This window comes from Solanum tuberosum, unplaced genomic scaffold (assembly GCF_000226075.1).
Source record: "Solanum tuberosum cultivar DM 1-3 516 R44 unplaced genomic scaffold, SolTub_3.0 scf00072, whole genome shotgun sequence".
NCBI classification, from domain to species: domain Eukaryota; kingdom Viridiplantae; phylum Streptophyta; class Magnoliopsida; order Solanales; family Solanaceae; genus Solanum; species Solanum tuberosum.
This window is the reverse complement of record NW_006238999.1, coordinates 642,979-670,776: the sequence shown is the minus strand read 5'-3', so window position 1 is coordinate 670,776 and position 27,798 is coordinate 642,979. Positions and strand designations below refer to the sequence as shown.

The following is a 27,798-nucleotide window of genomic DNA, read 5'->3' as shown; positions in this document are numbered from 1 at the left end:
AATATGAGTATCATCTTCATTAATTATACGCGTTAACATTAATAAGTCATAAAATTTCAAGTATGGTTCAACTAACCTCGATGAATACATAATTACAGGAGATAACAAATTTTATGTAATAACTATGCAATGAACATCTAAAAATACAAATAATATTTTTTCTTCAAATTTTAAGACGAAAACATTATTAAAATATTTTATCATATAACATCACCGTAACCGAAAAACAGAGTCTTATCGGCGCCATTTTTGCAGTATTTTTTTTCTTCTCTCTGTTGTGTGTCACTCTGTTATTCGATTCGATTCCTATTTTTCTTCTCCTCCTCTAAATTCAACTAATCCATTCAATTTCCCCTTTTTTCTCTTATCCATATCAAATAATTTCATCCATTTATTTTATCCAACACAGTACAAAACTGTACTGGAAACTCTACTTCAGCTCATTTCCACAGAGTTTTAGATATATGGTCTTTTTTCTTCCTCCTGATTTGGGTTTGATCTGATCAGGAAAAGAAAGTTTCTTTTGGTTGTTTTGAGGTGAATTGTTGGTGGGTTTTTGTTTCTTGATGCTGATTGAGCTTGAATTGGATGTGGGTTTTTGATTGTGGTTTGATCTGAGTTGAATTTTTTTTATGGGTTTTGTAATTTATGGGAAATGATTGGTTCCTGTGTTTTAAATTGAGCTGAATTGGAAGTGGAGTTTTTGAAATTTTTGATATTTCTCTTAATTTGGGTTTGATCTGACCAAGAAATCAAGTTTTTTCATTTTGATTGGAGTTGAATTTTTGGTATTTTTTTGTAATTTATGGGAACTGATTTTTGTCCAGGTGTTTAAATTGAGCTGAATTTGAAGTGGGTTTTTGAATTTTTTGACAAATTCTTGTGTGTGGTCACTGATTTGACCTTCTTGTTGTGCAAACTCTGATGGGTGTTTTTTTGGCCTTAAAGCTACGTCAGATCAACAGATTGTGTCTTTATCAACTGTGTTAACCTTTCTTGTAAGTGAAAGGTGATCAATAGTGGAAGAGAGAGAGAGAGAGACAGAATAAAAAAGGTGTCTTTTGGGGATATTACTATTAAAAAAATTGAAAGGGGGCAATAGTTTTGATAGATCTGTTCTATATGTTAGTTGCAGTTATATTATTTCTATTCTTATAAGTTGTGATGTAGAGGATTGTTTCAAGAGCTAATTATGTATGCATGATTGTTCAAGGGTTGCTGAAAAGTTCATAACTTTTTGGTGGATTAGATTAGATACGGACTGCTTTTGCAGTAGAAGTGAATTGGATTTCCATTAGCAGTCTGTTTATTGGAATTTCCCCCCTTTTTGATTGTGTGATGATGGTGAAGTTGTTGGATTGAGGTGGAGGATTCGTTAATAGATTTTGAAGACTCGAAGGAGGATATTAATACGGATTCAAATAAGGGAAATAGGGTGTTTGTTTGTTTAGTTGTTCTGGAGTGCTTACAGAATTTAGTCCGGGGCCTCGGGATGGGGTCCTGCTTGTCATCTGATAGCAGGAGTCCTCATCCTGGTTCTCCTGCATCTGCAATTAAGAAGAGGAAGAACTCAAAGAAGAGGTCAGGATCGCGGAATTCTTCCTTTGACTTTCATAAGGAAGAACTGCTGCATAGGGTTCCCGGGCGTATGTTCTTGAATGGTTCTAGTGAGGTGGCTTCACTCTTCAGTCAGCAGGGAAAGAAAGGGACTAATCAAGATGCTATGATTGTGTGGGAGGTTAGTCCTCGAATCTTTTCATGTTGTCTTTGTGAAATGGTGGTGATTAGTAATTGACTTGCAATATTCATGATCACTAGAATGCATATGATCATGGCTGCAGTGGTAAAAGCTCAAGGAGTTAAAATGTTGTGTGGTAGTTATCTTTTAGATCCAAGTTTTGGTGCCTAATGATTGTTTTTTTGTGCTTCAGCCTATACATTTCTTGAATCTTGTCACATCACCTGATTTTTTGAGTAATACTTTCTTATTAAGTTTTGCGAGTAATTATGATGTTTACAACTCTTTTTTCTTGATAACTTGTTCAAAGGCCCTACAATGTGTTCTCTGTTTACTTATCTATAAGCTTGGTAGAGTTAGAGGGGATGAAAATGTACCTTTGAATTGACATCATTTTGTACTGATAAGCTTTTTAATTTTTTTCCTCTTGTGATATGTAGTTGTTATTGGCCATATATATAGTTGAATTACTTTCTCGTGATACTGTCTCAGTCTCATTAAACCTTATGTAACTGCGTTCCTAATCTGCTAAAAATATTAAATTCCAGAATTTCGGTTCCAGAGAAGATACTGTTTTCTGTGGTGTTTTTGATGGTCATGGTCCTTTTGGTCATATGGTTGCAAAACGAGTCAGAGATGCACTTCCCTTAAAGCTAAGCACACACTGGGAAGTTAATATAAAAAGTGAAGACGTTCTAAGAGAGATCAGTCTCAACACGGGGAGTAGCCTATATCCTGAGGATGCTGTCCTCATCTCTGCTGAGGAGTCGAGGCTCTCAATTGATGTTGAAGAGACCGAAAAACACTTAGAAGTATTTCAGACATTGAAGGAGTCATTTCTGAAGGCGTATAAGGTTATGGATAGAGAACTGAGAAGCTATACCAATATCGACTGCTTCTGTAGTGGAACAACATCAGTAACGCTAGTTAAACAGGTTTGTTGTTGATATATTCATAAAGTTGAAGTTGGCTAGATTTTCTGCCATTTTATTCTGAAGATGAACTCTGTTATTTGTTTTTTGGTAGGGTGAGAATCTTGTTATTGGTAATGTTGGAGACTCTAGAGCTGTGCTGGGTACGAGAGGCGAGGATGATTCTCTCACTGCAGTGCAATTGACAGTAGATCTTAAGCCCGATTTACCAGGTGCATACATGTCTATGTTTTGCTGCCTGCATATGGTCACTTCTTTTTTTGATATTGTGTCATCAACTAAATTACCACTTAGCTTCTGTTCATTTAATGAACTTATCTATCTGCAATGTCAGCTGTTCTGAGCTAAACTGTTGCAAATAGGCATCAGATTTGATGATACACCATGTTGCAATCTTACACATTCATGCATCCCCTCCCCAAGAAAAAAATGTCCCTACGTGTTATATCTTCTTTCCACTGTTGTGCTGTGCCAGGCCGTTTTGGCCCTTATGCGTCTGTTTTAGGCGTGTGTCTTATAGAGTAAAGTTGTTGTAGTGAGGATCGAATTATCAATTCATGTATGAAACCAATCAATCAACTCTAGCCTTAGACTAGTTGAGGTCGCCTATATGTTGTATGTTTCTAGCCAAGTATGCATAGATTCGAGCGATTATATTATAGGTCATCTTGGACAATTTACCTGCATGGCTCCATGTGATTCTAGGTCTAAGTTCATCCCCTTATACAAATGTGAAAATATGTGACAAAGAAAATACTAATTCATGATGGATAACTATTGAAATTCTTTCTGCATGGTCTCATTCACATACTCAACCTCCATCATATGAATCTCTTGAAGAAATGTTTAGACAAACCTAAACCGATCTCCATTTTTTTAAGTTAAGCTTCTGCTGAAATCTTTATCAATTTTCTCTACCTCTCCCTGTTCAAAAAGTTTTTTGAATTCTATTTTGACGTAAGAAGTGAATAGGCAATTATACCTCCTTTTTGTCTATGATTAGTTATATACTTCAATCACAGTTATGTTACGTAATTGTGTTATCAGAATGTAAACATATAAAACAAAAGGAATGTGGTACAGTTACTTAGAACTATCGTCCACATAACAGTATTCTTGGAAGCAGAAATTTTCCTTTTTTATAGGTGATGTTTTCTGATTTCTACTGATGCTTGCCTCACTATAGTGTTTTGTTAACTCTGCTTTCTAAATTTACAGCGGAGTTTGAGAGGATTCGCAAATGTAAAGGGCGAGTGTTTTCTCTTCAAGATGAACCAGATGTTGCAAGAGTGTGGATGCCAAATAGCAACTCTCCTGGACTTGCCATGGCTCGTGCTTTTGGCGATTTTTGCCTCAAGGATTTTGGTGTCATCTCAGTACCTGAAATTTCTTACAGGCGTTTATCCGAGAAAGATGAATTCATTGTTCTGGCGACAGATGGGGTATGACACTTGAATCCTGCTTTAGCATTACTTAGATTCACTATCTATCTCGTTGCTAGTTGAATTAATTTGATACCGGTTACAGATTTGGGACGTACTTTCAAACGATGAAGTAGTAAATATTGTGGATTCGGCTTCATCCCGTTCATCTGCAGCTCGATCACTTGTTGAAGAAGCCGTTCGAGCCTGGAAGATCACATACCCAACTTCTAAAGTCGATGACTGTGCAGTTGTCTGCCTCTTCCTTGATTCAAACTCGAATAACTTCTCTACTGCTTCTAGTACTGAAGACAACGACAAGACTTTCGTCTCAATGGAAATGAGTGAAGTTAGCAACAATAAGGGTGGTGCCCTTAGTCCACCTGCATTGAATCGTTCCTGTACTGTTCGAGAAGGTGAAGAGGTTTCAACAGTCAGCAACGAGGAAGCCTCGGAACAGGATGAGTTGCTACCTAAGACGGAAAAAGAATGGTCTGCTCTTGACGGGGTTGCTGTTGGAGGATCAAAATACAAGAAGAAATAGTAAGAACTTGCCTTGCACCAGGCGCTTACACCAAACCAATGGATGCATGACATGTGTTTGCACATCGACTTTCCTCACTTTAACTATGGTTAACATATATTTTCACCTCGTTATTAACCATGGTCAGCCGCGTCTAGGTGTTAGTAAGTTTTTACCATGTCCAAATGTGGATTCATTTCTCTGTCTTAATTTCCATTTTGTTTAGTTCTTATGATCAGTTTTTTTTACTGTAATAATTCTTTCTCTATAGTGTCTGTAACAGTACTAGCTATTTATTTTTTTGTTCTTTTCTTTTTTCTTGTAAGAAATTTTGCATGAGTATATGTTTATAAAGTTCTTATTCTTCTTTATTTTCAATTGTGTTGATAAAATATTCGAATTTCGTTACGAGCAAACTTTATTTACTTTATTTTTGGTTTTATAAAATCATGATATTACCTTGTAAAAAAGGTAAAAAGGAATGAAATGAGAGAGGTTGATTTTAGAGAAAAATATCATGATCTTGTTCAGGAGCAAAGCTTGAAGCTCAGATACAGATTCAATCTAACTTAATAACTTTTGCTCGTTAAGAAATTTATCGAATATATTTACCACATCATCTATGGGACATTGCAACAGAAATTAAAGATAAATACTTGACCAGCTTCTATATGAATGATTTTTTTTTTTATGACAAGAGAAATCCGCAGCCGCTACCCTTTGAGTGCGCACCACATAGGAGAGGTAACCCGCACTAGGCAAGCGCGATGCGACGAACTCAACCCAGAAGGCAAAAACCCCTTGCTTTTGCTTGCAAGGGGTTTCGAACTTGAGACCTCCAACATGGAAGTCCCAAGCCCAAACCACTGGGCCACCCCAAAGGTAGCTTCTATATGAATGATTTTTACATATTAAAAGCACAGAAGAGAAACTGCTAATGATAATATGCCAGAGAAGGATGCTGAAATGGTCAGGAACGACGAATCTCGTTATAATAAACAAGTCAATTTTGTAAGTTCGTTGTTACAGGATGTATATAGGACATGAATCCTCGATATAGATGCTAACATAGTTGGTTCTCATCCTTTAGAAACTACGAGTGTAATAGAAGAATTTGTTGACAACAGGATCACCTTCAGATGATCAACTCGTGGCAATTGAGAACGAATTAAGCATATGGTTCTGTTTCTCAATCTTTCTTACTTGCTCCAACGAAACCAAGGTCGAAAAGACTGAAAACCCCTTCAATTTGCTGAATGTTGATGGTGCAAAAATTACTCACTGTACAGCTGTTTCTATTGTCACTTCAACAAATTGAACAAGATGGAGATGATTATCAAGAAGAACGTGAAGAACTTTGTCGAATCCATCATAGGAGCTGAAGAAATATTGTGAGAAGCCACGGTATACGCGCTACCAGAACTTTCCTCATATTTGAGTTTGATGGTTGAAGAACCTGAAATTAACAACACATACTTAAGGAGAAACTTAGAAACAATGGATTGAATATAGCATTAACATTTCGAATTCTCCAAGACTTGTGTTAGCTGGGAAAGTAGAAAGAAAAGAAGGCATTTTTATAGCTGATTTATAAAGATATTCAAAGGCATAGTTCTTCCTTCTAGAGTTCCTAAATTCGGAAAATAATAAGCATTATTCCTCTCCTAATAAGTAGTAGTATCTAGTAATCGCGTAGTTTCTTATTCTTCAATGTGTTTTACCATCTGTTGCTTCATTTATTTGTAGTTTGTATCTTGATATTTTGCTGTCATTTTTTTCGTCTTGTAACCCTACTCTGGATAACTTCTCTTTTGAGTCGAGGGTCTAACTGAAACAACTTCTCTACCCTACAAAAGTAGGGTAATGTCTACGTACATCTTACCATCCCTAGACCTCACTACGTACATCTGCAAAGCAGTTTCACGTCACTCAAAACGTTCCCCCGGAGCTACATCAAGAACATAAGGCCAATTAACATTTTCAAGACAAGTATAGGACTAACCATCAAATGCATAGATGGTAATATTTGAAAGCGAATAGTTATTTAATGAGAATCAATTTCTAGATAGCTTTCTATGCTGTAGACTATAGAAGAACGTAGTTGATTAACTATATATACTCACAGTCATATTCAGTCCAACCAATTGTCTGATTTTCAATATCATAAACAACTAGCTTGTTTGATAACGCGAGATCTGCAACAAAATATCAAAATGTTACTTGTTGGACAGAATTATGTTACAAAATATCAAAATGTTGCAACAAAATATGTTGTAGGTGATTTCTTCCAATCTATCCTAGTCTTGGTCGATAGAAGTACATGGTACTTGTTGCTGGTGGGACGTGACCGGTATATCCCATGAATTTAGTCGAGGCACTAGCTGGCCCGGACACCATGGTTATCAAAAAAATAAAATAAAATTTTATCACTAATCTCTAAGCATTACAAGCTTGACCAGCAACCAGATATATATTATCCTTACATTCATTCATATTCCTCAAATGTCTTATCCAGTTCATGCTTGCTGAGATAAGATTGATATGAAATATGTCTCAAGCACGGACAAGACAAGCTTAATTTTCACGAACATGCTTCAATGAAAATTATAAGGATTTACTTCAGTTACGATGCATTTCTCTGACGAGTTTCTCTTAAGAGAAAGAGAAGGTGTCAAATAATACCTCCCAACAGAGTTATTTCCGATCCATCCTTTGTCTGCATTTTGCTGTCTTGCCAACCAATGCACCATCTACTCTCCTGCAAAATTTAATCCAGAAACTGAGATAAGATTTCCGTGAGGACACGGGATTGCAAGTTATATAGTCCATCCCGTTGCATTTCACTTTTTCTGCACCCAAACAACACACTTCACAAAACTTTTTGGTCCTATCCTCTGGTATGGAGCAACATAAATATACATGCAGATGTATAAACCAACAAAAAGGTAGAATAGAACATACACGTTCATACTAGCTAGACATGTCAAAGACAAATTTCAAGAAAGTATCAGGCTTGAATCTAACATGGTAACATAAAAGGCTATCATAATGCTGACAAGAGATTCTAGGAGACAAATCTAAAGGCCTATAATAATGATTGTTAGGTTGATAATGGCTCGAGAACCTAAGAACTGCTATTGTAACACGAAAGAAATCCAAATAATTTTTTTTAGTATTGAAAAAGAAAGTCTTCTTGGGAAAAATAATAAACTCCATCTGATTGAATTAGAAAAGAGCTAAAGAACTTAAGCATATTTGGAGTACTTACTTCGATTTGGAAAAGATAATCGTGGGGATAAACTGTCAAAGGAAGCGAATCTGCAAACCGAAAGGTTACAACTGGGAACCCATCATCAATCCTGCACCAGCGGAGGTAGAGGAAAGTTAAAAGACAATTGAGTTTATAAGTTATTATAGGCAATTTATCTGACTCATCCTATTTAGTCTCTTATAGAACTACACTAAGAGAACATTCATTTCTCAGCAGTATTCTTTCCTTATTACCAATCTCCGTATAAATATACCAAATCCAAGAAATCCAACCATACTCTTCCCTTATTCCCTCCCATTCACTCCAAAAATAAAATACTCCTTCCATCCCAAAAAGAATAATAAGATATGGAGAGCTCTCTCCAAAAAGTATAAATTACCAAATATATTTGGAGTGACCAAAATAGAAAATAAGTTAACAAACATTAGTAGTATACACAGTTTTAGCGTATAGTCTTCCTTACTATATCAGTGCATATACTCATAGCGAAAATGAGAAGATCTGACATACTAAACCTTTGACAGAAAGAAAGATGAAACTCACACAAGAGGCCAGAAAGAATCTTACTTCCCAGTGTAGTCAAAGCAGTGGAAACTCTGCTCAACAAGATGAATATTCAACTGTGGGTGCCGTTCAATCAACTATGCCAACAGTGAAACGGAAAAAATCAAGCAAAAAGGTTAAAAATATATCCATGCATACATGTGGTGTAAAGCTCTCTAACAAATAAGCCAATTACATTATTTCTGAAATGTCTGTAGTTACCTTGTCGATGAGAGTACTGTAGACCTTGTGTGGAAGATAAGCTAAGGTTGTTCCACTGTCAATTATTGCCATAGTTGTGGGAATGTCTAGAACTTGACCACCAACCTCAATTCCTTTCATAATAACATTATAATGTGGCCTAAAGAGTAGACAGATATTTTACAGAGTTCAGAATAGTGGACAAATGGAGAGGTTAAAATCATGTAATCAAAGCACGAAAATAAATAACCAAAATACAACAGAAAGTCACAATTTCTATAATTCAAACTTGAAACTGACTAAGCAAATATATGCACCATCAGCGAGTGAGTCGAGAGAGTTTTAAACTCCTTACATCTACATGGTAGATTTATTGCAAATCGAGCAGTAATGTGTCCAGTGATAGGACTTGACAATCTGCATTGGAACTACTTATAAATCTAAAAGTCAACATTTATCTCTCCGTTTCAATATAGTGAGTGTCTTAAGGGCTCTAACTTGATTTTTCACTACCAAGGTGCAGTGCCAGCTCTAACATTGTCTCCATCAGGCTGTAGTTACAGTGGAATCATATATCACCCTTCTTTTCCCTCGTTTGCCGCAAAAAGAGGGAGAGGGGAATACATTACTTGAGTGCACAAAAACTTCTTAAATTCATTGCTAGATCAAGCACATAAATAGAATGAGAATTGAACAAGCAGATGTGCAAAGGATAAGAGAATATACAAATGTACAATGTCATGCAGGACTAAAGTAAGCGTACTTATACCACATAGGGACCACTTCGATAGGCTATGATGATGTTCATGGAGGTGTCGGCTTTGGTGATGATAGATCCGAAAGAGGAGTTTCGCTAAAGCTTTCGATTTGGTCATAGCTAACTCCTGTACTTTATTCATCCCTAGTAAAATGTCTATCTTTTCTTATTAGTCGGTCTCAGTTTTTCTTCCTGAAAAGAAAAATTACATGGAAGCCATTTCACTTGTAATAACTCTATATATTTTTCTTTATTTCATTCTATCAAATTAATATATGACCCTACATGTTCTACAAAAATTATTAAGCATATCAATTTTCAGATCAATTCTTAATAAATGTAGAAGTTGAATTAAGACATACAATTTCATTTGGAGGCAGAGAGATGCAAATATCGATACAAACAGATTTTACCATAACATTTTGCATACAGTGTTTGAGCATTGTATATTTACCATCTTTTCGTTTAATAAAGCATTTACCATCATTTCTTTTAAGAAGGAAAGAAGGGTTAAAACTAAAAATACTTACGCATCTGGGACTAGTGGTGTTGTATTTACTTTTGGATGAACTACTGGTCCAATGGTGAATATGCCACCTCCATTCTTTCCATCTAGGCAATGTGCAAATATTTTCTTAACCTTCCCAGTGGCAGCTAGCTGCGAAATTACGGATGAACTTGCTTGTCCAAAACCAAGTATTCCATCAACTGCTTGATTAGATGCACCTAGCTCTCCAGATTGTCTAGATGAGCACCTATGTTGGATAAAAATGATGTAAACTACTACATGTCATCAAGAGATAAATTACATGCCGAATGTATGCAGACCTTACCCGTACCTCATAGAGATAGAGAAGTTGTTTCCGATAGACCCTCAACAATAATAGGCATATTTTAGTTTTATATTTTAATCACAAGGATTAAAAACTTACCCAAATGCTATCGACCCGTTCATCGACGTTGTTTGTAGGTCTCCTGACACTTGCTCAAACTGAATATCATCCTTCACAAAGAATCCGGCTGTTGAGCTACCATCTCCATAACTAACCTGAAAATCACATGGCATTCCAGTCCTGCAATCTGAGTAGGGAGTATTGAGCATGCAAAACTCTTCGTCACAAGAAACAGATTTCCCATTTGCAGAGGCTTTCGGGTCATATGTCATCAAGTCTATCTGTAAGGTAACGACAAAGATGAGAATATAATTGGGAAAAGAGGTCGAGAATATCAAGTGACTGTCTACAAATAATAGAACCAACATCCATTTTATGCACAAAGAAAGGCAAGTGACACATATTGGAAGAAGAATCATACCCCGAGGTCGCTTTTTGTAGGACATCCCTCACAGCTGGCACAGTTCACCCATAAAATGTCACTTCCAGTATCAACCTGGACATGAAAATCCCTTGAAGGCGTTCCAATAGATATCTTAGTGTAATAGAGCCTGCATCATTTACATACGAGGAAAATGCATAACCATAATGGCACATGATAGTATGAGCATTCATAATATCTCCACCGCCACAATCTGAAGTTATGCCCTGCATGTAAGCAACACTATTTTTTTGATAACCAATACCTGCCACCTCCCACCAGCAACATGTACCCTGTCTACCAAGGTTAAGACATATGGAAAGAAATCACCTAGTGTTTTTGTCTTTGCTGGGATTTGAACCTGAAACCTCATGGTTCTCAACTCACTTCATTGACCACTAGGTCACATCATGGGCGCGCACTTCTATTTATTTATTCTTTGGTGGTGAAGTTGTGAGGGGGGCTACATTTTAAACAACGAGCTTTAAAAGTTAATGTGGTTAAAAAAAACAAGTACTAAGCTAAGCAAAGAAGCCATGATATCAATTAGTCATAACGTTGAGAAACAAAGCTGCATGCTTTCTTAAAACATCTACACCTTGTCCTCCTCTTTTAGAAGAATAAATACAAGAACCAACCAATATCATCATTCAAATTATCAACAATCAAACTTTAAACGGTTTCAACCCTTTAGATAATGCAAATAAGATAATTTGATAGAGAAAACATCAAACCAGAATTTGAAATTTGTACTATATGAAATATTAAACATGGATCAAATTGAAAGAGTGTCATATATATTAGAACAAACACCGAGAGGTAGTAAGAATTATCAGGAAATAACTTTCCACACAACAACAATATCTATGCCTCAATCCCAAGCAAGAAAATGTTTTCGCGTAGCTAATCTATTCGAATGTTCTCTTCACTTGAGTAAATGTAGTTGGGTTTAAAAGGAAATGACTTCCCATATACTGTCAAAACTTGCAGACATGATAAATTAGGAGGGAGAGAGAGCACTAATTATGAAAAAAACCATGCAAAGGCAATAACTTTGCCTACAGAGACAAAGTGCAGACATGATAATATGTTGAATAGTCTCAAGTTAAAATCCCAACGTAGGCAGAAGGAAAACACTAGTCATTTCTTCCCATCTGTCTAAGCCTCAATCGACAAAGTTACCAGATACCTTTGATAGTGGGAGGTAGCAAATAAGGGCGGTAATAGTGTTCTCGAAAGATAAAGCACAAATAAAACATGATATTTAATGAAAAAAAGGCGCAAAGGGAGAAAAAAATATAAATACATATGTCTAGTCCAAGACTAATAATTCTAAAGCATGAATGCCAAATATATGAACACAGAAATTGAATTTTTTTTACGAGAAACTGAAACATCAATAGTTTACGAGAACCTTGACGACAACACTAAAGCACACATTAAGCTAAGCGAAGCACTCAAAACATCTTTAGCATCCTTCAGGGCTAAATGCGCCTTGACAACACAAGGCGGGAGCTAGCATTATGCTTACAGGTTTAGCAGAAAACCAAGTAATTTAGGCTCAAAATCTTGTATTCGTCTTAAAAATTCATTTAACATGCACAAATAATCTATATATCAATCCATAACCCATAAACTAAAAATCCTCCCAGCTGGCCTAAATATCAGATGACATTGACAGGGCGGTACACTAAGCTCCCGCTATACACATACTATGAGGAAGAGCCCGACCACAAGGGTCTATTAACCTACATTTCTGCAAGAACCTGTATCCACAACTCGAACCCAAAAAAACACGAAAATAAACAGAGAAAGGGAACTAACGCAGCATCAGTAGGCAAGCCATTTCCACCCAATTTGAAATCAATAACAGTAAGCATTCTGCTATGCCGTCGATTATCATGAGCTTTAAGATCATTCAAAATCGACCCATTACCATTCCTCCCACCATATTTATGCTTCACATTAAAAACCAAATTTTCCCCTTTCACATCTACACCAAAACCCATCAAAATCAACAACAATATCAAACACCCATTTCTTAAATCACCCATTTTCTTCCAAATTTCCTTCAAATTATGCTATATAAACACAACCCCACCTCTCAAATTGCATTTTCTGTACGTATATACATTCTTGTTATACGTACAGATGTATTTTTTTTGTTGAAATTTGAGAAGGAAGAGAAAAAGGAAGGATTTTTTTTATATTACTCTCGAAAGAAATTGTAACAAGAATAGGGAATTATACGAGTAATTTAATTTTTTTTCTTCAATGGAGAAAAAGACAAGTGGATTATTGTTCATAATTTTGGTGAACAGAAGAAGAAGAAAAAAAGGTACTAGCTTTTTGGCTGAGAATGCAGGGAAAAAAAGAGCAGAGAATGTCACTGGTCGGTCGTATTTTTTTTTTAAAACATATTCGTAATTGAATTCGATTAAATTTAAATTCACCGTTGATTAATAAAAAAAGTATTATTCAGAATAATTATAATTTAAAATATAAAAAATCCTTTTTGTTAGCCCAAAAAAAAAAAAAAAACACATTACAAATCTTAGCAGAAACAAAGAAAGAATCCAAATTCTATATGGCTTTATTGATATCATGGAGACCATCTTCTGCTTCTAATATCAGTTTTCCATTTATAGTGAAGAAAACATCTTATTCTAAATCTGCAAAAATTGGGTCTTTTAGTACTAATAATATTAATATTAGTTGCAGTATCACTTCTTCATCAGCATCAACAATGGTGGCTCAGAGGAAACTTCCAATTTTGCTTTTTGATGTTATGGATACTATTGTTCGTGACCCTTTTTACCATGATGTCCCTGCCTTCTTCAGGTGTTTACTATGTTGAATTTCAGTTTGCCCCTTTTACTGTTGACTTTAAAGATCCAATTTTTATGTTGTCTTGTTATGCTGGAATTCTTGAATTTGCTGTGGCAATAGCTCAATGGTGTATTTACTATGTTGAATTTCAGTTTGCCCCTTTTACTGTTGAACTTAAAGATCCCATTTTTATGTTGTCTTGTTATGCTGGAGTTCTTGAATTTGATGAGTCAATAGCTCAGTGGGTATTTACTATGTTGAGTTTCAGTCTGTTGAGTTTAAAGATCCCATTTTTATGTTATCTTGTTATGCTGGATTGTTGAATTTGATGAGTCAATAACTCAATGGGTAGCTGAAGGTGTATCGGAAATAGTCTCACTACCTCTGAGGTAGGGTAAGGTTTTCGTACACTTTATCTCTCCGAACCCCATTTTGTGGGACTTTAGGGTATGTTGTTGTTTGTTGTAATAACTCAATGGGTATTTAGTATGTTGAACTCCACCTAGCTCCTTACTGTTTTCTGATGTTTCTGTTGAGTTTAAAGGTAACATTTTTATGCTGGAATTCTTGAATTGCTCAGTCAGTAAATCAATATTAATCAACTACTTCTTAATGGGGTGGGATATATGAGTTTTGACTTTTGACCCCTCCATTGGAGACCCAAAAGAACAAAAAGAGAAAAAAAAAACACTATGCCTTAGTCCCAAACAAGTTGAAGTCGGCTATGAATCTTTACTATTCCATTTAAGCTCAACTCATGTGGAGTTTATAAGTGAGTATACAAGATTGGTTATGTGGGACATTTTTCCAATTTGAGGACAAGTGGAAAAGCTAAAAAAAAGAAAAGAAGAAGAAGATGTAACTTCTAGGAAAGAAAATTAAGATGCACTATTTCTTGCACAAATTCATTCACCTGATGGTTAAAGTCCATAATCTTAATTGTAGAGTAAAGATATCTTGATCTTCTGCATGTCATAACATTCCTCTTAATCTTCCTTGTAATTGGAAAATTATCTTCACATTGATATATGTAGTAATGTTTTTGCCTTTGATTGTTGTGGACTTCCCTGTTTTAAGATTTTAACCACAGCGAATATGGTCCCACGTTCTTGCATGTTTGAAAGCCAAGTGAGCATTTCATATATGTGTATAAACTGAAATAGTTTATTGTTAGTTCAATCAACTTATACTGTTGCTCAGCATATAGTAAACACCATGTTGTATAATTCTTAAAATGTGTAATTCATTAAACAATCAAGGTAGAAGCCCCCTACTTCAGCTGGCATATGTAACTTAACTCAGATAGTCGAATTACATATCTTACTTGTCACGCAACTACTAGTCATAAACCCAAACTATTTCAACAGTACTTCGGAACCCCTTCTCTTGCAACAGGCAAATACCGGTTATTTATGAATACCGAATTCATTCCATCTCAGGTTGATGCAATCTCTTCTAGTAACGGTCCAGTGCTGCTTTGGGCTCCTTTTATCTCGTTTCTTTCCATTATTTTTAATTCAAACCAGACCAAATTTTGTTCTTTTCTCTTATAGCTTCTAAATTTTTGTCCTGTTTCAAATTGAGATTTTTTATTCAGGATGTCAATGAAAGAATTGCTGGAAAGCAAGCATCCAACTTCCTGGATTGAGTTTGAAAAAGGTCTTATTAGTGAGGTATGTTGAGAAGTGTGTTCTACTTGTAACTGCTTCAAGTAGCTAGACATTTTAATGGAGGCATATTACTATATATTTTGTTTCTCTTTTATCTCAAAGATGTAGACTATGTTGTACTACTCTTTTCAGGAGGAGTTGACTAGGAAATTCTTCAAGGATGGAAGATCTTTTGATATGGAAGGTATGTTAGACATTCTTAAATGTCAGCACCTTATCACACAGTATCCAACAACTTCATGACATATTCATGAAGTATTAATTTTGACACGATGAGTTCATATTTTCATTTGAGCTCATGCTTCAGTAAATCTGTCCGTTGTACTCTCTCAATATTTTCTTATTATGAAGAGGAGATGCAAAACTTGAATCAAAATGTTAAATGGTATAAGATGTTGGCCATGCCTCATCCATTTATTCTTGTCTGAATGTGTAAAGTCAACAAGGAAGTGCAGAATGGGCCTTATTGCTAAGAACTGATGTATAAAGAATACTCTCGACTTCTTTCCCGTGAAGATCCTACCATCATTTCCTAATTGTTCCTTCATCTTCTGCGTTAGTTTGATCAATGTTAGCGAAGGTTGATTTAATTGTTACTTTTTCGTTCTATTAGCATCTTTTGTTTGTTCATTGTTAACTGAAACACCACTTTTTGTCAGGTCTCAAAAACTGTATGAGAAGAGGATATTCCTACCTTGAAGGTGTTGAAGGATTATTGAAATCTTTGAAAGAAAATGGCTATGAAATCCATGCTTTCACAAATTATCCAATCTGGTATGACAACAACTACTCCTCACGGCCTCAGTCCCAAACATAGATGTAGTCGGTTATATAAATCCTTACTTACCATGATACTCCATATAAACTCGTCTGAGGCCAATATTATACAAAATAAAATTTATCAATCAAACCTTCATTACTTTCAAAATACAAACATTCAAGTGTTTCAAACTTTGTTCTTTCAGGTACCAGATGATTGAGAACGAGCTAAAACTCTCAAATTACCTATCTTGGACATTTTGTTCCTGTATATTTGGTAGTTTCTTTACCTTCACAAACTTTTTATCTCTCAACTTATGTTTGATCAATATTTCATTAATCAAACCGTGAAAGCAGCCATTAATGGTTGCATTAGGGTTGAGTGTCTTCTTCACACCCATTGTGGTGCAGTCCTTTCCCTAGCCCTTCTAACACTGGATGCTTTGTGCACCAGGCTGCCCTTTAATATTTCATTGTTGATGTGGCTAGCTCCTCTTCTTTTTTTTTTTTTTTTTTTATAATGGTAACTGAGATGTGGCTAGTATTCCTGCATATGTAGAGTTTTGGGATGCTTACACAAGCAACCAGAGGCAGATCCGGGATTTCGTTTATGGGTTCTGGATCACAATCTTTTTTGCTTACTGGGTTCTGGATAGATTATTTATACATATTAAGTGGTTCTTTAACAATCTCTCTACCGCACATTGGTAAGGTTTGCTTTAGAGTTTGGACATTTAAAGTTTTTTCTACCTTTGAAAGTCAATTCCATATTTCTTTTTTGTGATGATTCTTAGTGAGAATCGATGGAGTGACATGTCCATTTCAGTGTTTACAATGCTTTAGTTGAATATTTGTCTCTATAGATCATATTTGTATGCTTCACGGGTCGAGTATCTATCTGAATGTGCTCTACAAGTTTAATAAGTTCAATTGTTACAGTCAAATTGCTGTTTTAAAACTTGGTTCGTAAGACTCAGAACTCAAATGCTGATCTTTCTGTTGTATTGCATCTCAAATTTGTGAAATTTCGGATGCTGATCTGCTTTTGTTCCTTGTTGAAAAGTTCCGTAACCTTAAACTTGTGGAGTTGTGACACGTAAATGAATTCAATTGGAGCATAGACCTGACTTTTTTCATATGTTTACAGGAAAACGGAAGCCTGATCCCGATTTTTATTTAGAAGTGGTAAAGCATCTCAATGTAAACGCATCCAACTGCATTTTTGTTGATGACAGGTATGTCCCAATAATAGTGTATGCTTTTAAGCTATGTTGCTCGGGCTCTTCAGAACTGTTGAGTACGCTGTACGCTTGTCAGATAAATGATAATGAGTCATCCCTTAACAATGTACAGTAGTTATCCCTTGACCACAAAGTTGAGTTTGGCCTCGATATGATTTTCACATCACCACTATATAGACAGAGTCCGCGTCTTGGATGCATCCCCACGTCTTTGTTATTTGTCAACTTCTATTCATCTTTTTGTACATGAAAAATGCAGTTCTATCTACTCATTACAGTAACCTGGATTCCGAAAAAGGTCCAATTTTTCTCACGTGAGTTGTATCATTGATCGTCCAGGATGGGGAACGTTGAAGCTGCAATTGAACTCGGACTCAAAGGCCTTCAATTCAAGAATGCAGATTTGTTGCAGAAGGACTTATCTCTCCTCGGTGTCGATATATCAACAAATGAAAGTCAAGATCTGATTGAATGTTCATCATGAGATTATATATCATGATAGTTCTGTTTTTGTTTTCTTAACATTTGTTCTTGAGGAACAGTTCCACAAAATATGTTACAATTTTAGGCCTCAAAAGAGTTGTATATTCTATGTATAATAAATGTATACAACCAACTTGACAAGTGAAAGGATATCAGACAATGTAAATGTCTATTAGAATTATTTGCTCTTATTAAAATGGATAAATAAATTGGGCCTTCTTACCAAGCTACTTATCCATTTAAAAGTTCATTTTGATTAGTACTAAATATTAAAAAAAAGGAAAAGGAGCAAATATATTCCTCAACTTTGTGATTCAGGGCATATATTTTTCTTGTTTAAAAAAATGGTGCACATATATCCTCAATGTTAACAAATAGGTCATATTTGCTCTTTTCGTTAATAGATCTATATTTACTGAATTAAAAAAAATAAATTGAAGCTGATTATTTTAGTTCGAGAAATGTTATGTGGTTTTAAAAAATTAATCTAGCCCATCTTTTTGTCTCTCCAAATCATCTCAGATCTGCGTTATTTATTAGATAGCTATGCTATATATACATCACTTTTTTAACAAGGAATATATCCGTTTTAAATTTTAAAGTCAAAGGGGTATATCTGCCTGTTACCCCAAATTTTAAGAAAAGTTTGGAAAGAAGCAATAGACTAATTATATCATTAACATATTTTCTGAAAAAATGTCACCCACCAAAAATATTTATTTATATATCATTGACCATTAAGATTTTACAAATCTCAAAATATGGTATGTAAATTTAATTGTGATTTTGAATATTCAATTATTCCTAAAAAATATTGACTTTTTTCAAAATTCAAAATGTTATAATAAATTTATTGCCAAACTTGGGTCAAATTATTAGATTTACTTGAAATTATTTATTATTACCAAGTCTCATTATACATCTATAAATATAATTCATTGTCCCTCTTTTATCTTCACAATTTATTCTTCTTCTTTTTGTTTGTGTGTCAAACATGACTAAAAATTCAGATGAATTGAGAAATGAAAAGAAAGCAAGAGACATAGCTGATTTGTTCAAAACAGCAAAAGAATTATCAATTTTATGTGGAATACTTGTTTCAATAATTATTCTTAATCCTGGAGAATTCATTCCTATTATGTGGCCAAATGAATTTGAGGCTAAGGGTATACTCACAAGGTACTTAGGTTTCTCGGAAGATGAAAGGTGTAAAAAGTTCGTTGAACATGAAACTTATCTGACAGATAAATTGATTGATCGAAAACTAATTATTGAGGAAAAAGTTAGAAGAAGTGAGGAGAAGAAATCAAAATTTATGTTCAAACAATTATACGACAAAAATGTTAAAGTATCTGAACTTAAGCTTGATGCTAAGGAAATAAGAGGATTGTTAAAGTTGTCTGCTCTTACAAGAGTTCAACTTGATGAAAGGAAAAAACAATTTGATCAACAATCTCAAAATTTTCAGCCTGCATCGCTTTTCTGTAATTTCGATTCGACAACAAGGAATGATGTAGATCATAACGATTTTCAGGTTGTCGACACATCATTGAGTTTGTTGGTCGGAAGAGGTATTAAACGTGGACGAAATGATTGATCATATTATTATCACATATCATTTATTATATAATGCTATGTGAAAGCTATGTTATATTAGTGGTAAGAAATGTAATAGTGCTATTCGGTCATCCTAAATATATATGTAATATTTGGTGATCTATTAAATTAAATTACATTTCAATTATATTATATTTCTTTTCGCGTTATAGCATTGAATTTTTTAGAAATTTATTTTTCCTAATTATGTTTTAAATTTAAATACTCCTATTTTAAATGATTATTTAATGATAAAAATATTATTGAATATAGTTAATTTGCTAACATAAACAAGTAAAAAGAAGAATACATTCTTAATAAAAAAAAGTCAAGTAATATGAAACAAAAAAAAAAAAACTAATGTTAATCACATATAACAAAGAATAAGTAATCGAGTAATATGGTGACTAATTATATTGTTCTATATAATATTAGAATTTATTTTTACTAATGATATGTGGGATTATATATATGATCACTAAATTTTTGTTATGGACAAAATTAAGAAAATTGTAAGGGTGTATTGTATATAATTTTAGTCCTTATTATACATTTATGCAACATATTATTTTCACCAACTTCTTGATCACATGGTAACAATTTATGAATTACGGCAAGATTTCATTTTTATGTGACAAAAAAGTATATAATATATTTAAATATTATATTCATGTACCAAATTTAGAAAAAACACAAAACAAAGTACATATTTTTGTAAAATTGTTATTGCAAGAAATCCTTAAAAGTCTTTAGCCTTTTCTCTTTCGCAAAATTTTCTTCAAAATCAAGTGGAAAAAACTGAAAAAAAATCCAAGAAAATTTCAAGGTTTTACACCCTTTACGATTCTTGATCATTACCCACAATGAGTCTTACAGAATTCGCTATGGTGAGGAATTTATGTTCTATTTAATATTGAAGTGATTTTTTGTAAATTTTAGGTTTGGGTGATGACAAGTGTGAGATTTGATGAAATTCTTGAGTTTTATTTGCTTTGGATTTATAAATTGTTTGCCCAATTAGTTTAGAATGTACTCTTAGTTGATATTTGGAACTTTGATTGAAGTTTTGTGCAAAAAGGGTGTTTGGTATAGGGTTTATTGTTGGTTCATGGGGTGGGGACTGGGGGTTGATTTACCTGTAAAGATTATGTTTTTCCTTAGTATTTTGTAGCAATAGGCAGTAATTGGGATTTTATTTTGAGTGAAATAGGAGAAAAATGTTGTATAAGAAGAAATAAGTGAAAAAATGTTACAAGAGTAGCTCAATTTTGCTCAAGTATGAAACTTTTGACAGAAAGTTGTTGGACTATAGATTGTGATTGAAGAAGTTGGTTCGCGGGGAATGATTGACTAGTAAAAATATGTTTTTGCTTAGTATTTTGTTGTAATAAGCTGTGATTAGTAGTTTAATTTTGAGAAAAATTGGAGAAAGTTGTTATGTGAGAAGAAATAAGTGGTAAAATGTTTCAAGAGTAGCTCAATTTTGCTCAAGTCTGAAGCTTTTGAATAAAGCGGGTGATTCATAAAGCCAACCCGATTAGTTTGGGATTAAATCATAGTTGAACATAGTTGATATTGGATTTCTGGAACTTCAATGAAAGTTTTTACAGAAATGGGTTTATTGTTGATTCAGGAGGGTTGATTGACCTGTAAAAATATGTTCTTGTTTAGTATTTTGAAGCAATAGGAAGTGAGTGGTAGCTTAATTTTGAGTAAAATAGGAGAAAGTTGTTGTATAAGAAGAAATAACTGAAAAATGTTTAACAAGTAGCTCAATTTTTGCTCAAGTCTGAAACTTTCGACTGGAAGTTGTTGGACTATATATTGTGTGATTATTTGTAATCATTAGGTTTGGGTAAGGATGCTTGATTCTTGTCCTTTAGCCACTCCTCTTACTAGTGGTACCAAGCTTACCAAGTGTAAGTGTGAGATTTAAAGAACTTCTCGAATTTCATTTGCTTTCAATTGGTTTGGAACGGACTTGCAGTTGATTATAGTTGATATTGGATTTTTGGAACTTCGATGGAAGTTTTTACAGAAATGGATGTTTGGTATAGGGGTTTTCTTCATAGTGGGCGGTTGATTTACCTGTAAAGATAATGTTTTTGCTTAGTATTTTGTTGCAACAGGCAGTAATAGTAGTTTCGTTTTGAGCAAAATCAGAGAAAGTTGTTGTATAACAAGAAATAAGTGAAAAAATGTTTCAAGAATAGCTCAATTTTGCTGAAGTATGAAACTTTTGGCAGAAAGTTGTTGGTATCTATAGATTGTGATTTAAGAAGTTGGTTCACGGGGAATGATCACTAGTAAAAATATGTTTTTACTTTGTATTTTGTTGCAATAAGCCGTGATTGGTAGTTTAATTTTGAGTAAAATCAGGGAAAGTTGTCGTATGAGAAGAAACAAATGATAAAATGTTTCGAGAGTAACCCAATTTTACTTAAGTCTGAAACTTTTGACCAAAAGTTGTTGGAGCTATAGATTTTGATTTAAGAATCTAACTGGAACACACCTGCTTTGTATTTTTATTTTAATATTGAATTGCTTATTTGTAGTCATTAAGTTTGGGTAATGACAAGTGTGAGATTTAAAGACCTTTTAAAATTTTACAAATTATTTACCCTATTGAAAGGTTCGAATGAAGTGAATGTATCATAAAGCCAACCCAAATACTGTAAATATTGCTTGGAGAGCATTCTCAACCTTATAATCTGATTTTGGCATACACATGTGTATATTATTCTTATTTTTTGTCTAACAACCGTAATATCTATTCACCTTGTTTAGTTCAATAAATCAGGAAAAGCTAATTAAATTGTTTAGTCGATTAGGACCAAATCATAAAGATTTAATACATACAATCAGTCATGTTCGGGTGATTTAGTTGATAGCCTTGCCTTGATCATTTGATACAACAACAACATACCTAGTGTACTCCCACGATTGGGGTTTGGGGAGGGTAGAGTGTACACATACCTTACCCTTACCTTGGGAGGTAGAGAGACCGTTTCCGGTAGACCCTCGGCTCAAGGAAAAATAATTCAAGACAGATCAAAAAAAGAAATGACCAAGTGGAGAAGCCATGGCAAAATACTACAGAGAGCATGACAAAGCAGTCTGAAAAAGGGAGCAGTAATCGAAGTACAAGAAACAGCAAATAGTAGTAGAAATCGAAGGACAAGAAATTACAAGAGTAATACTACGACTAACTAGTATGTAAGGAAAAACGAAACAACATCAACTACCTACTAACCTTTTACCCTAATCCGTGTCCTCCATAACCTCCTATCTTAATGTCATGTCCTCGGTATTTTGAAACTATGCCATGCCCTATCTAATCACCTCTCCCCATACTTCTTCAGCCTACCTCTACCTCTCTGTTCATTTGATATTTGCGGTAAATCAATTTTGCTTGATGGTTAACAATCTTTTACTTAAACAATCAGTGTACTATTTTACTTTCTTATGCCTTAATGCAATCTTTATCCTTCCAATAATAAGTGTTGTTTTGGTTGGCTTGATTTTCTATTGACCCTTACTTCTTATTAATGCAGGTAGAGGAACTGGCCTTTCTTATCAAAGATAATCTTCCTTGCAAGCATCTTATCCTATCTATGGAGGAGACCCTAGTCAATTTCCTTCTCAAGGATACCAGGTATTTTAGTGTGAAGAGTTAATCAGACCGGAGGTTATGAAGTTGCAGACTTATAGTTGCCTGTGTTAATAGCAAACAATTTAACTTTTAGTTGTTTCCAGAGAACATGTACTTCATGACATCATCAAGCAGCAAGAAATAACCATTTGTCACAGTTTGTTCTTTTGCTTTTTTACTTTTGCAAACCTCTTTGTCTCATACAATTGTGCCTCCATCTCCCTCAAGTTATTTTCTTACACTTGTCATAGTTCGTTATCTGATGTCCACAAGCCTTGACAATAGTATAAGTTGCCATTTTCCATCACAGCTTCAGCCTGTGTGGGTTCAAACTCTGTTAGTTAACTTATACTAGTTCATTTTCATCATATACCTGCAAACACTATCTGCGCCTCATTTATCGTGAAATTATCCCAATTGTTCTTGACATCTATCACTTGTAAAACTAAATCCCTCTTTTTAAAAAATGTACTTATCAATGTTTTTTAACATTTTGTATTTATCAATTGATTTAAAGGAGGAGGATAACAATGATATTCTGTGGATTTGACTAGAAATACCTTTTTCTCATTATACAATGTGTGAATGCTATTTTCCTGAGGGTACCAATCATAATAATCTAGTACTTTTATGCAGTTCTGATGGAATTTTGGAGCTTGAACCAACGAATCCATATAACCGCCTTCTCTTACATCGTCTTGCTGATATTTTTGGGTAATTGCACTCAGAATGTTGATTGCTTTATATCATAGTGTACTTTGCTCTTTGAGCTATTGACAAGTGTAAACTGTCTTATTCTGGCAGGTTTTCTCATCAATCGGTTGGTGAAGGGGAAGAACGGCACTTGGTCTTGGAGCGTTGCTCAGATACATCAATGTATGTAAAAAGAAAATTGCCTGTCCTAAACTCATTTGAATGTTTATATCGCAGTTCTATAACCTTTCTGAACACATCTTAATTTGAAATCCATGAGCATATATATATATATATATATATTCTGCCAGAGCATCTGTAGTGTCATGTTTGGTTGTTTGTGCAAATGTTGATATAATAGACCTTTTGGGTGAACATCGTTGCGTACAACATTATGCTGTGAGAGTTGCTAAGGCTGATTTTAAGCTACTCCCTCCGTCCCAATTTAAGTGTCTTGGTTTGACTGGACATCGAGTTAAAGAAATAAAGGAAAACTTTTGAATCTCGTGGTCTTCAATTAAAGACGTGTATAGCCCTTTAAAACTTGTGGTCTTAAACTTGCCATGCTGAAAATCTATGTTGCTCGGACTCTAGTTTGACTTGACACCGAGTTAAAGAAATAAAGGAAGACTCTTGAATCTCGTGGTCTTCAATTAAAGACTTGTATAGTCCTTTAAAACCTGTGGTCTTTAACTTGCCATGTAAAATGTTGAAATTGGAAAACTTGCTGAAAATCTATGTTACCCGGACTCTTCAAAAATGTCAACAGGTGCGTGTCGGATTCTCCATAACTAGTGTATCTTTGGAGAATCCGACATGGGTGCGGCATCGAAAGTGGAGTCCGCACAACTAAGCTGAAAATAGAAAAAAAACACTCTTTTTGGGACTTAACAAAAAGGAAAGTAAGACAACGGAGGGATTAATTCTTTGGTTGAAAGACAACAAGGGAAGAGAGGTCATTCAGGTGCTATCTGGCGCATCATAGGTGCAGGTGTGCAGCAATTTGTGTGTGCTTATATCTTGCAAGCTCGAAACATTTCTTTTAAGTCTTTGCTTATATACCTAGTTTTGTGGCTGAACAATTCACACTTGCTGTGAATGTTTTTATTTCATGAGTAGCTAAAATTCACACTTCAGGATATCAACCACAGAACAAACTCTGTTAGGATTGTTGGAGCAAAAAGTAACAGTAGTTTCATATCCTCTAAAGCGGGATTTTAGATTAGATTCTATTCTTTATGATTCTTCCATAGTTTGATTTTGTGCTTGTCTTTTAATTAGAGGTAGAATTTTAATTTTCACCGGAGTTTAGCTATTTCAGTAATCCTTTTTCTTAACAGAACCCCTTACTGTGTTGTCATTGATTAATACTAATACTTTACGAATTAATCTCCTTATTTCTTCTCGGTCTCCTCCCTCCCCAACCCCCTCACCATGTCTCTCTTACTCTGCCTTCTTCTCTCAACTTATGATCATTTTCCCTTCTCTAATATTTCCCTGTCAATTTCTATTTTTTGAGATGGATATTTCCCTGATAATTTCTCCCTTCTCTCGTTCTGGTTCTTCATCATTCCATCTTCAAGACTCGTCTAGTCTTCGTTATTGGTCGAAATTGGAATAGTAAAAAATGCATCTCCCAGACTTGAAACCTTCCGATGGACCCATGCAGTCACTTTCCTTATTTGGACTACCCATTCCAAGATTGTCTCTGCCTCTCCAGAGGACCCACACCCGCTGGTTACATGCGCAAAATCTCCAATACTCTTATAGCCTCTCGACTTCAGCTGTGGAAACATAATATAAACCATCTCAAGGCCCAAGAATAGCAACCTCCACACCACTGCATCCATATAATATCTCATCTTGTTGGTCAGTAGGATGGACGAATCAAATACAACCTTCTTGCATTTAGCCTTTTCCCCTTCTTAAGTGACATGACGTGCTTGAAGTTCTGAACTCTAAGTGATAAAGTTTGTCATTGTTAGTTCATTGTCTTCTAACATTTTTGGGAACTCAATTTGCAGACCTTCCATTCTCATTAGTGATCTCCTTTGGCAGTATGACGAACTCCAGTCTCCAAGGACTGTAGATGTGATATATAGAAGAAAAGAAGGTTCAGAAGGTATTGTTTTGAATGTGACAGACACTTAACTGGTAAGCAACAAAATAAGCATTGTTGTTGCTTTTCAGGGTCAAAGGTAGAAGACACACCAACACCAATCATTAACCTTTCGCTTGAGGAGAGGGAAGAAGCTTATATGGCTGCCCGAAAACGGATTTTTTCTGTTGATCAAGGTGAGACAAGACAATGTATGAAGGATAGACCTCAAAAAGATCCTACGGTTGCTCGTCGTATGATTGCACATGCACTTGGCCAAAGAACCAGGCCAGCTAACCTAGAGAGCCACCATGCAAATACTGAGCAATGTGAAGAACAATCCAAGGATGTAAATATCCAGTATAAGGAAGAACGACCGACAAATTTGGGCAAGCAGACTTGTACAGAGGTTAAAACTCCCCCTACAAAATATCCAGGTTCAGGTAGTAAGCCCAAAAGCAACAAATCAAATGGCAGTAGATCACCGCATATGAAGAAGAGCACACCTAAAAACACTGATGGGACAGGTTCATCGACACCAGTGAAAAAGGACGTGAAGGTTCCTAAAGATAGTATTCGCGAAGAACATATTGGTGCTGCTAAGAGAATATTTGCCAATGCTCTAGGATTTGCAAGAGAAGGGAATCTGAAATAAGGAACATAATATATTCTTCTTGAAATGCTTGAAGAGTAGTACAGACACACATAACCATTGAAGTAAACGAATGATCTCGAGCACTTTATGATCCTCTTGTGAAATCTGTGCCCACGAGGAAACTGAACGGTGGTAATTTTGTGCCAGCCCTTTGATAGCTGCATCGTATACGTACAGCAAGGAACTGTTGGAGTATAGAATTGAAAGCTACTGAATCCTAGTTATCGACAAGCTTAAGGTCGTAAAGTTTGTCACATTGGCCTAGTCTGTCTGCATCATCCTCTGTAGCACAGATTTTCTCTTCAAGGGAACTTGCCAGCGACCATATTCGCCATTTTCTTTGGCTTTTTTCACTATGAATTATGATCTACAACTTCATTTTAGTTTAATAGAGTTTGAACTTGGCTGTTATGCCATGGAATTGCAAGTTGTTAATAGTGAACTAGTAATATTGTCTATAGATTACAGTGATACTCTTGAAATTTGGATTTATGAATGAGTTTAAGAGTAGTATGGTTTGGCTTGGATTGTAATTCTTGTAGATGCCATGAAACCACTGTTTATTGTTCCTCTTCTCTTTCAAGTAGATATAGAGAAGTATAGTCAGTTCATGAAGCATCTCGTGTTCACAGGGTCCTTCTGTGGAAAGGCCGCACCCCAAAGAGGTGCGATATAGAGAACTTATCTGGTGCAAGCATTAATGGCTATTTTTACGACTCAAACATGTGATCTATAGGTCAAACGAAGACAATTTTACTTCATATACATTTATTCACCTAAATAGCTATTGCTAATGACCATTAATTAACATTTTCATTCTTGTTGAACTTGTCCATGTTTAAAGCAAGAAATAAATTATAATCATTAAATTTTCACATGTTTTAGTTGGTTTAAAAGTTTATTGATTTGATAAGCATCTGTCCTTCTTTGATTGCAAAAAAACAAAAAAACAATCAAATTTACATTATAATAATATCATATTCAATATAGTCTTAGAAAGGATATGATATACACAAATATTTTCTCTATCTTCAGGTTATTTTCGATAGAATCATTTCTCCGAATAGGTTTCCATCAACTAAATAAATAGAAAATTAATATAAATCAGAGGCTGCTACTAATAATTAACTTGTCTTCACATTTTTTTTTTTTTAAAAATAACAGTAGGATACTATATAAATTATGTGTACACAATATTGAACACATTTTAATGAACAATGACCTAATATACTTAAATTTATATCTTTCACATTGTTTTACCAACAACTCTCACCCACATATATTTTAATTTTTGCCCTCATTATAGACCAATGCACTATCCATTGTTCAAAAAAATATGGCTGGTAACCAATGGTGTGTGAAAACATAATTACCATTACCCCTCCCCCCCCTCCCCAACAAAAAAAAAAAAAAAACTATACA

The 27,798-nt window shown here is 34.7% G+C and overlaps 5 protein-coding genes across 6 annotated transcripts; 4 read left to right on the top strand and 1 right to left on the bottom strand.

The window, feature by feature from the left end:
- Positions 1-208: 208 nt before the first annotated feature.
- On the top strand, positions 209-4,972 carry LOC102594092 (probable protein phosphatase 2C 33). Its single transcript, XM_006345759.2, has 5 exons — positions 209-1,738; positions 2,287-2,673; positions 2,765-2,882; positions 3,889-4,112; positions 4,198-4,972. Exons 1-5 carry the CDS (start codon positions 1,493-1,495, stop codon positions 4,633-4,635), a joined length of 1,413 nt encoding a protein of 470 aa, XP_006345821.1. The 5' UTR covers positions 209-1,492; the 3' UTR covers positions 4,636-4,972.
- A 601-nt stretch (positions 4,973-5,573) lies between these two features.
- Positions 5,574-13,079, bottom strand: LOC102593775 (aspartic proteinase-like protein 2). The gene is made up of 10 exons (XM_006345758.2): positions 12,525-13,079; positions 10,701-10,830; positions 10,319-10,560; positions 9,917-10,141; positions 8,651-8,789; positions 8,453-8,526; positions 7,883-7,973; positions 7,297-7,372; positions 6,738-6,809; positions 5,574-6,070 (listed from the first exon to the last, which is right to left on the bottom strand). The coding sequence occupies exons 1-10, from the start codon at positions 12,752-12,754 to the stop codon at positions 5,916-5,918; spliced, it is 1,434 nt and encodes a 477-aa protein (XP_006345820.1). The 5' UTR covers positions 12,755-13,079; the 3' UTR covers positions 5,574-5,915.
- A 152-nt stretch (positions 13,080-13,231) lies between these two features.
- On the top strand, positions 13,232-17,902 carry LOC102593451 (uncharacterized). Of its 2 annotated transcripts, none has more exons than XM_006345757.2 (7): positions 13,232-13,541; positions 15,127-15,202; positions 15,332-15,383; positions 15,859-15,973; positions 16,165-16,235; positions 17,106-17,193; positions 17,539-17,902. In XM_006345757.2, exons 1-7 carry the CDS (start codon positions 13,288-13,290, stop codon positions 17,681-17,683), a joined length of 801 nt encoding a protein of 266 aa, XP_006345819.1. In that variant the 5' UTR covers positions 13,232-13,287; the 3' UTR covers positions 17,684-17,902. The 2 variants fall into 2 exon arrangements, with proteins under 2 accessions (XP_006345819.1, XP_015163544.1); XM_015308058.1 differs by having other exon boundaries at positions 13,462-13,541; positions 15,114-15,202.
- A 774-nt stretch (positions 17,903-18,676) lies between these two features.
- Positions 18,677-19,279, top strand: LOC107060303 (agamous-like MADS-box protein AGL90). The gene has a single exon (XM_015308028.1). The coding sequence runs from the start codon at positions 18,677-18,679 to the stop codon at positions 19,277-19,279; it is 603 nt and encodes a 200-aa protein (XP_015163514.1).
- Positions 19,280-19,984: 705 nt separating this feature from the next.
- On the top strand, positions 19,985-26,903 carry LOC102593114 (uncharacterized). Its single transcript, XM_006345756.2, has 6 exons — positions 19,985-20,165; positions 22,833-22,933; positions 23,567-23,644; positions 23,735-23,806; positions 25,648-25,745; positions 25,814-26,903. Exons 1-6 carry the CDS (start codon positions 20,142-20,144, stop codon positions 26,374-26,376), a joined length of 936 nt encoding a protein of 311 aa, XP_006345818.1. The 5' UTR covers positions 19,985-20,141; the 3' UTR covers positions 26,377-26,903.
- The last annotated feature ends 895 nt before the right edge of the window (positions 26,904-27,798 follow it).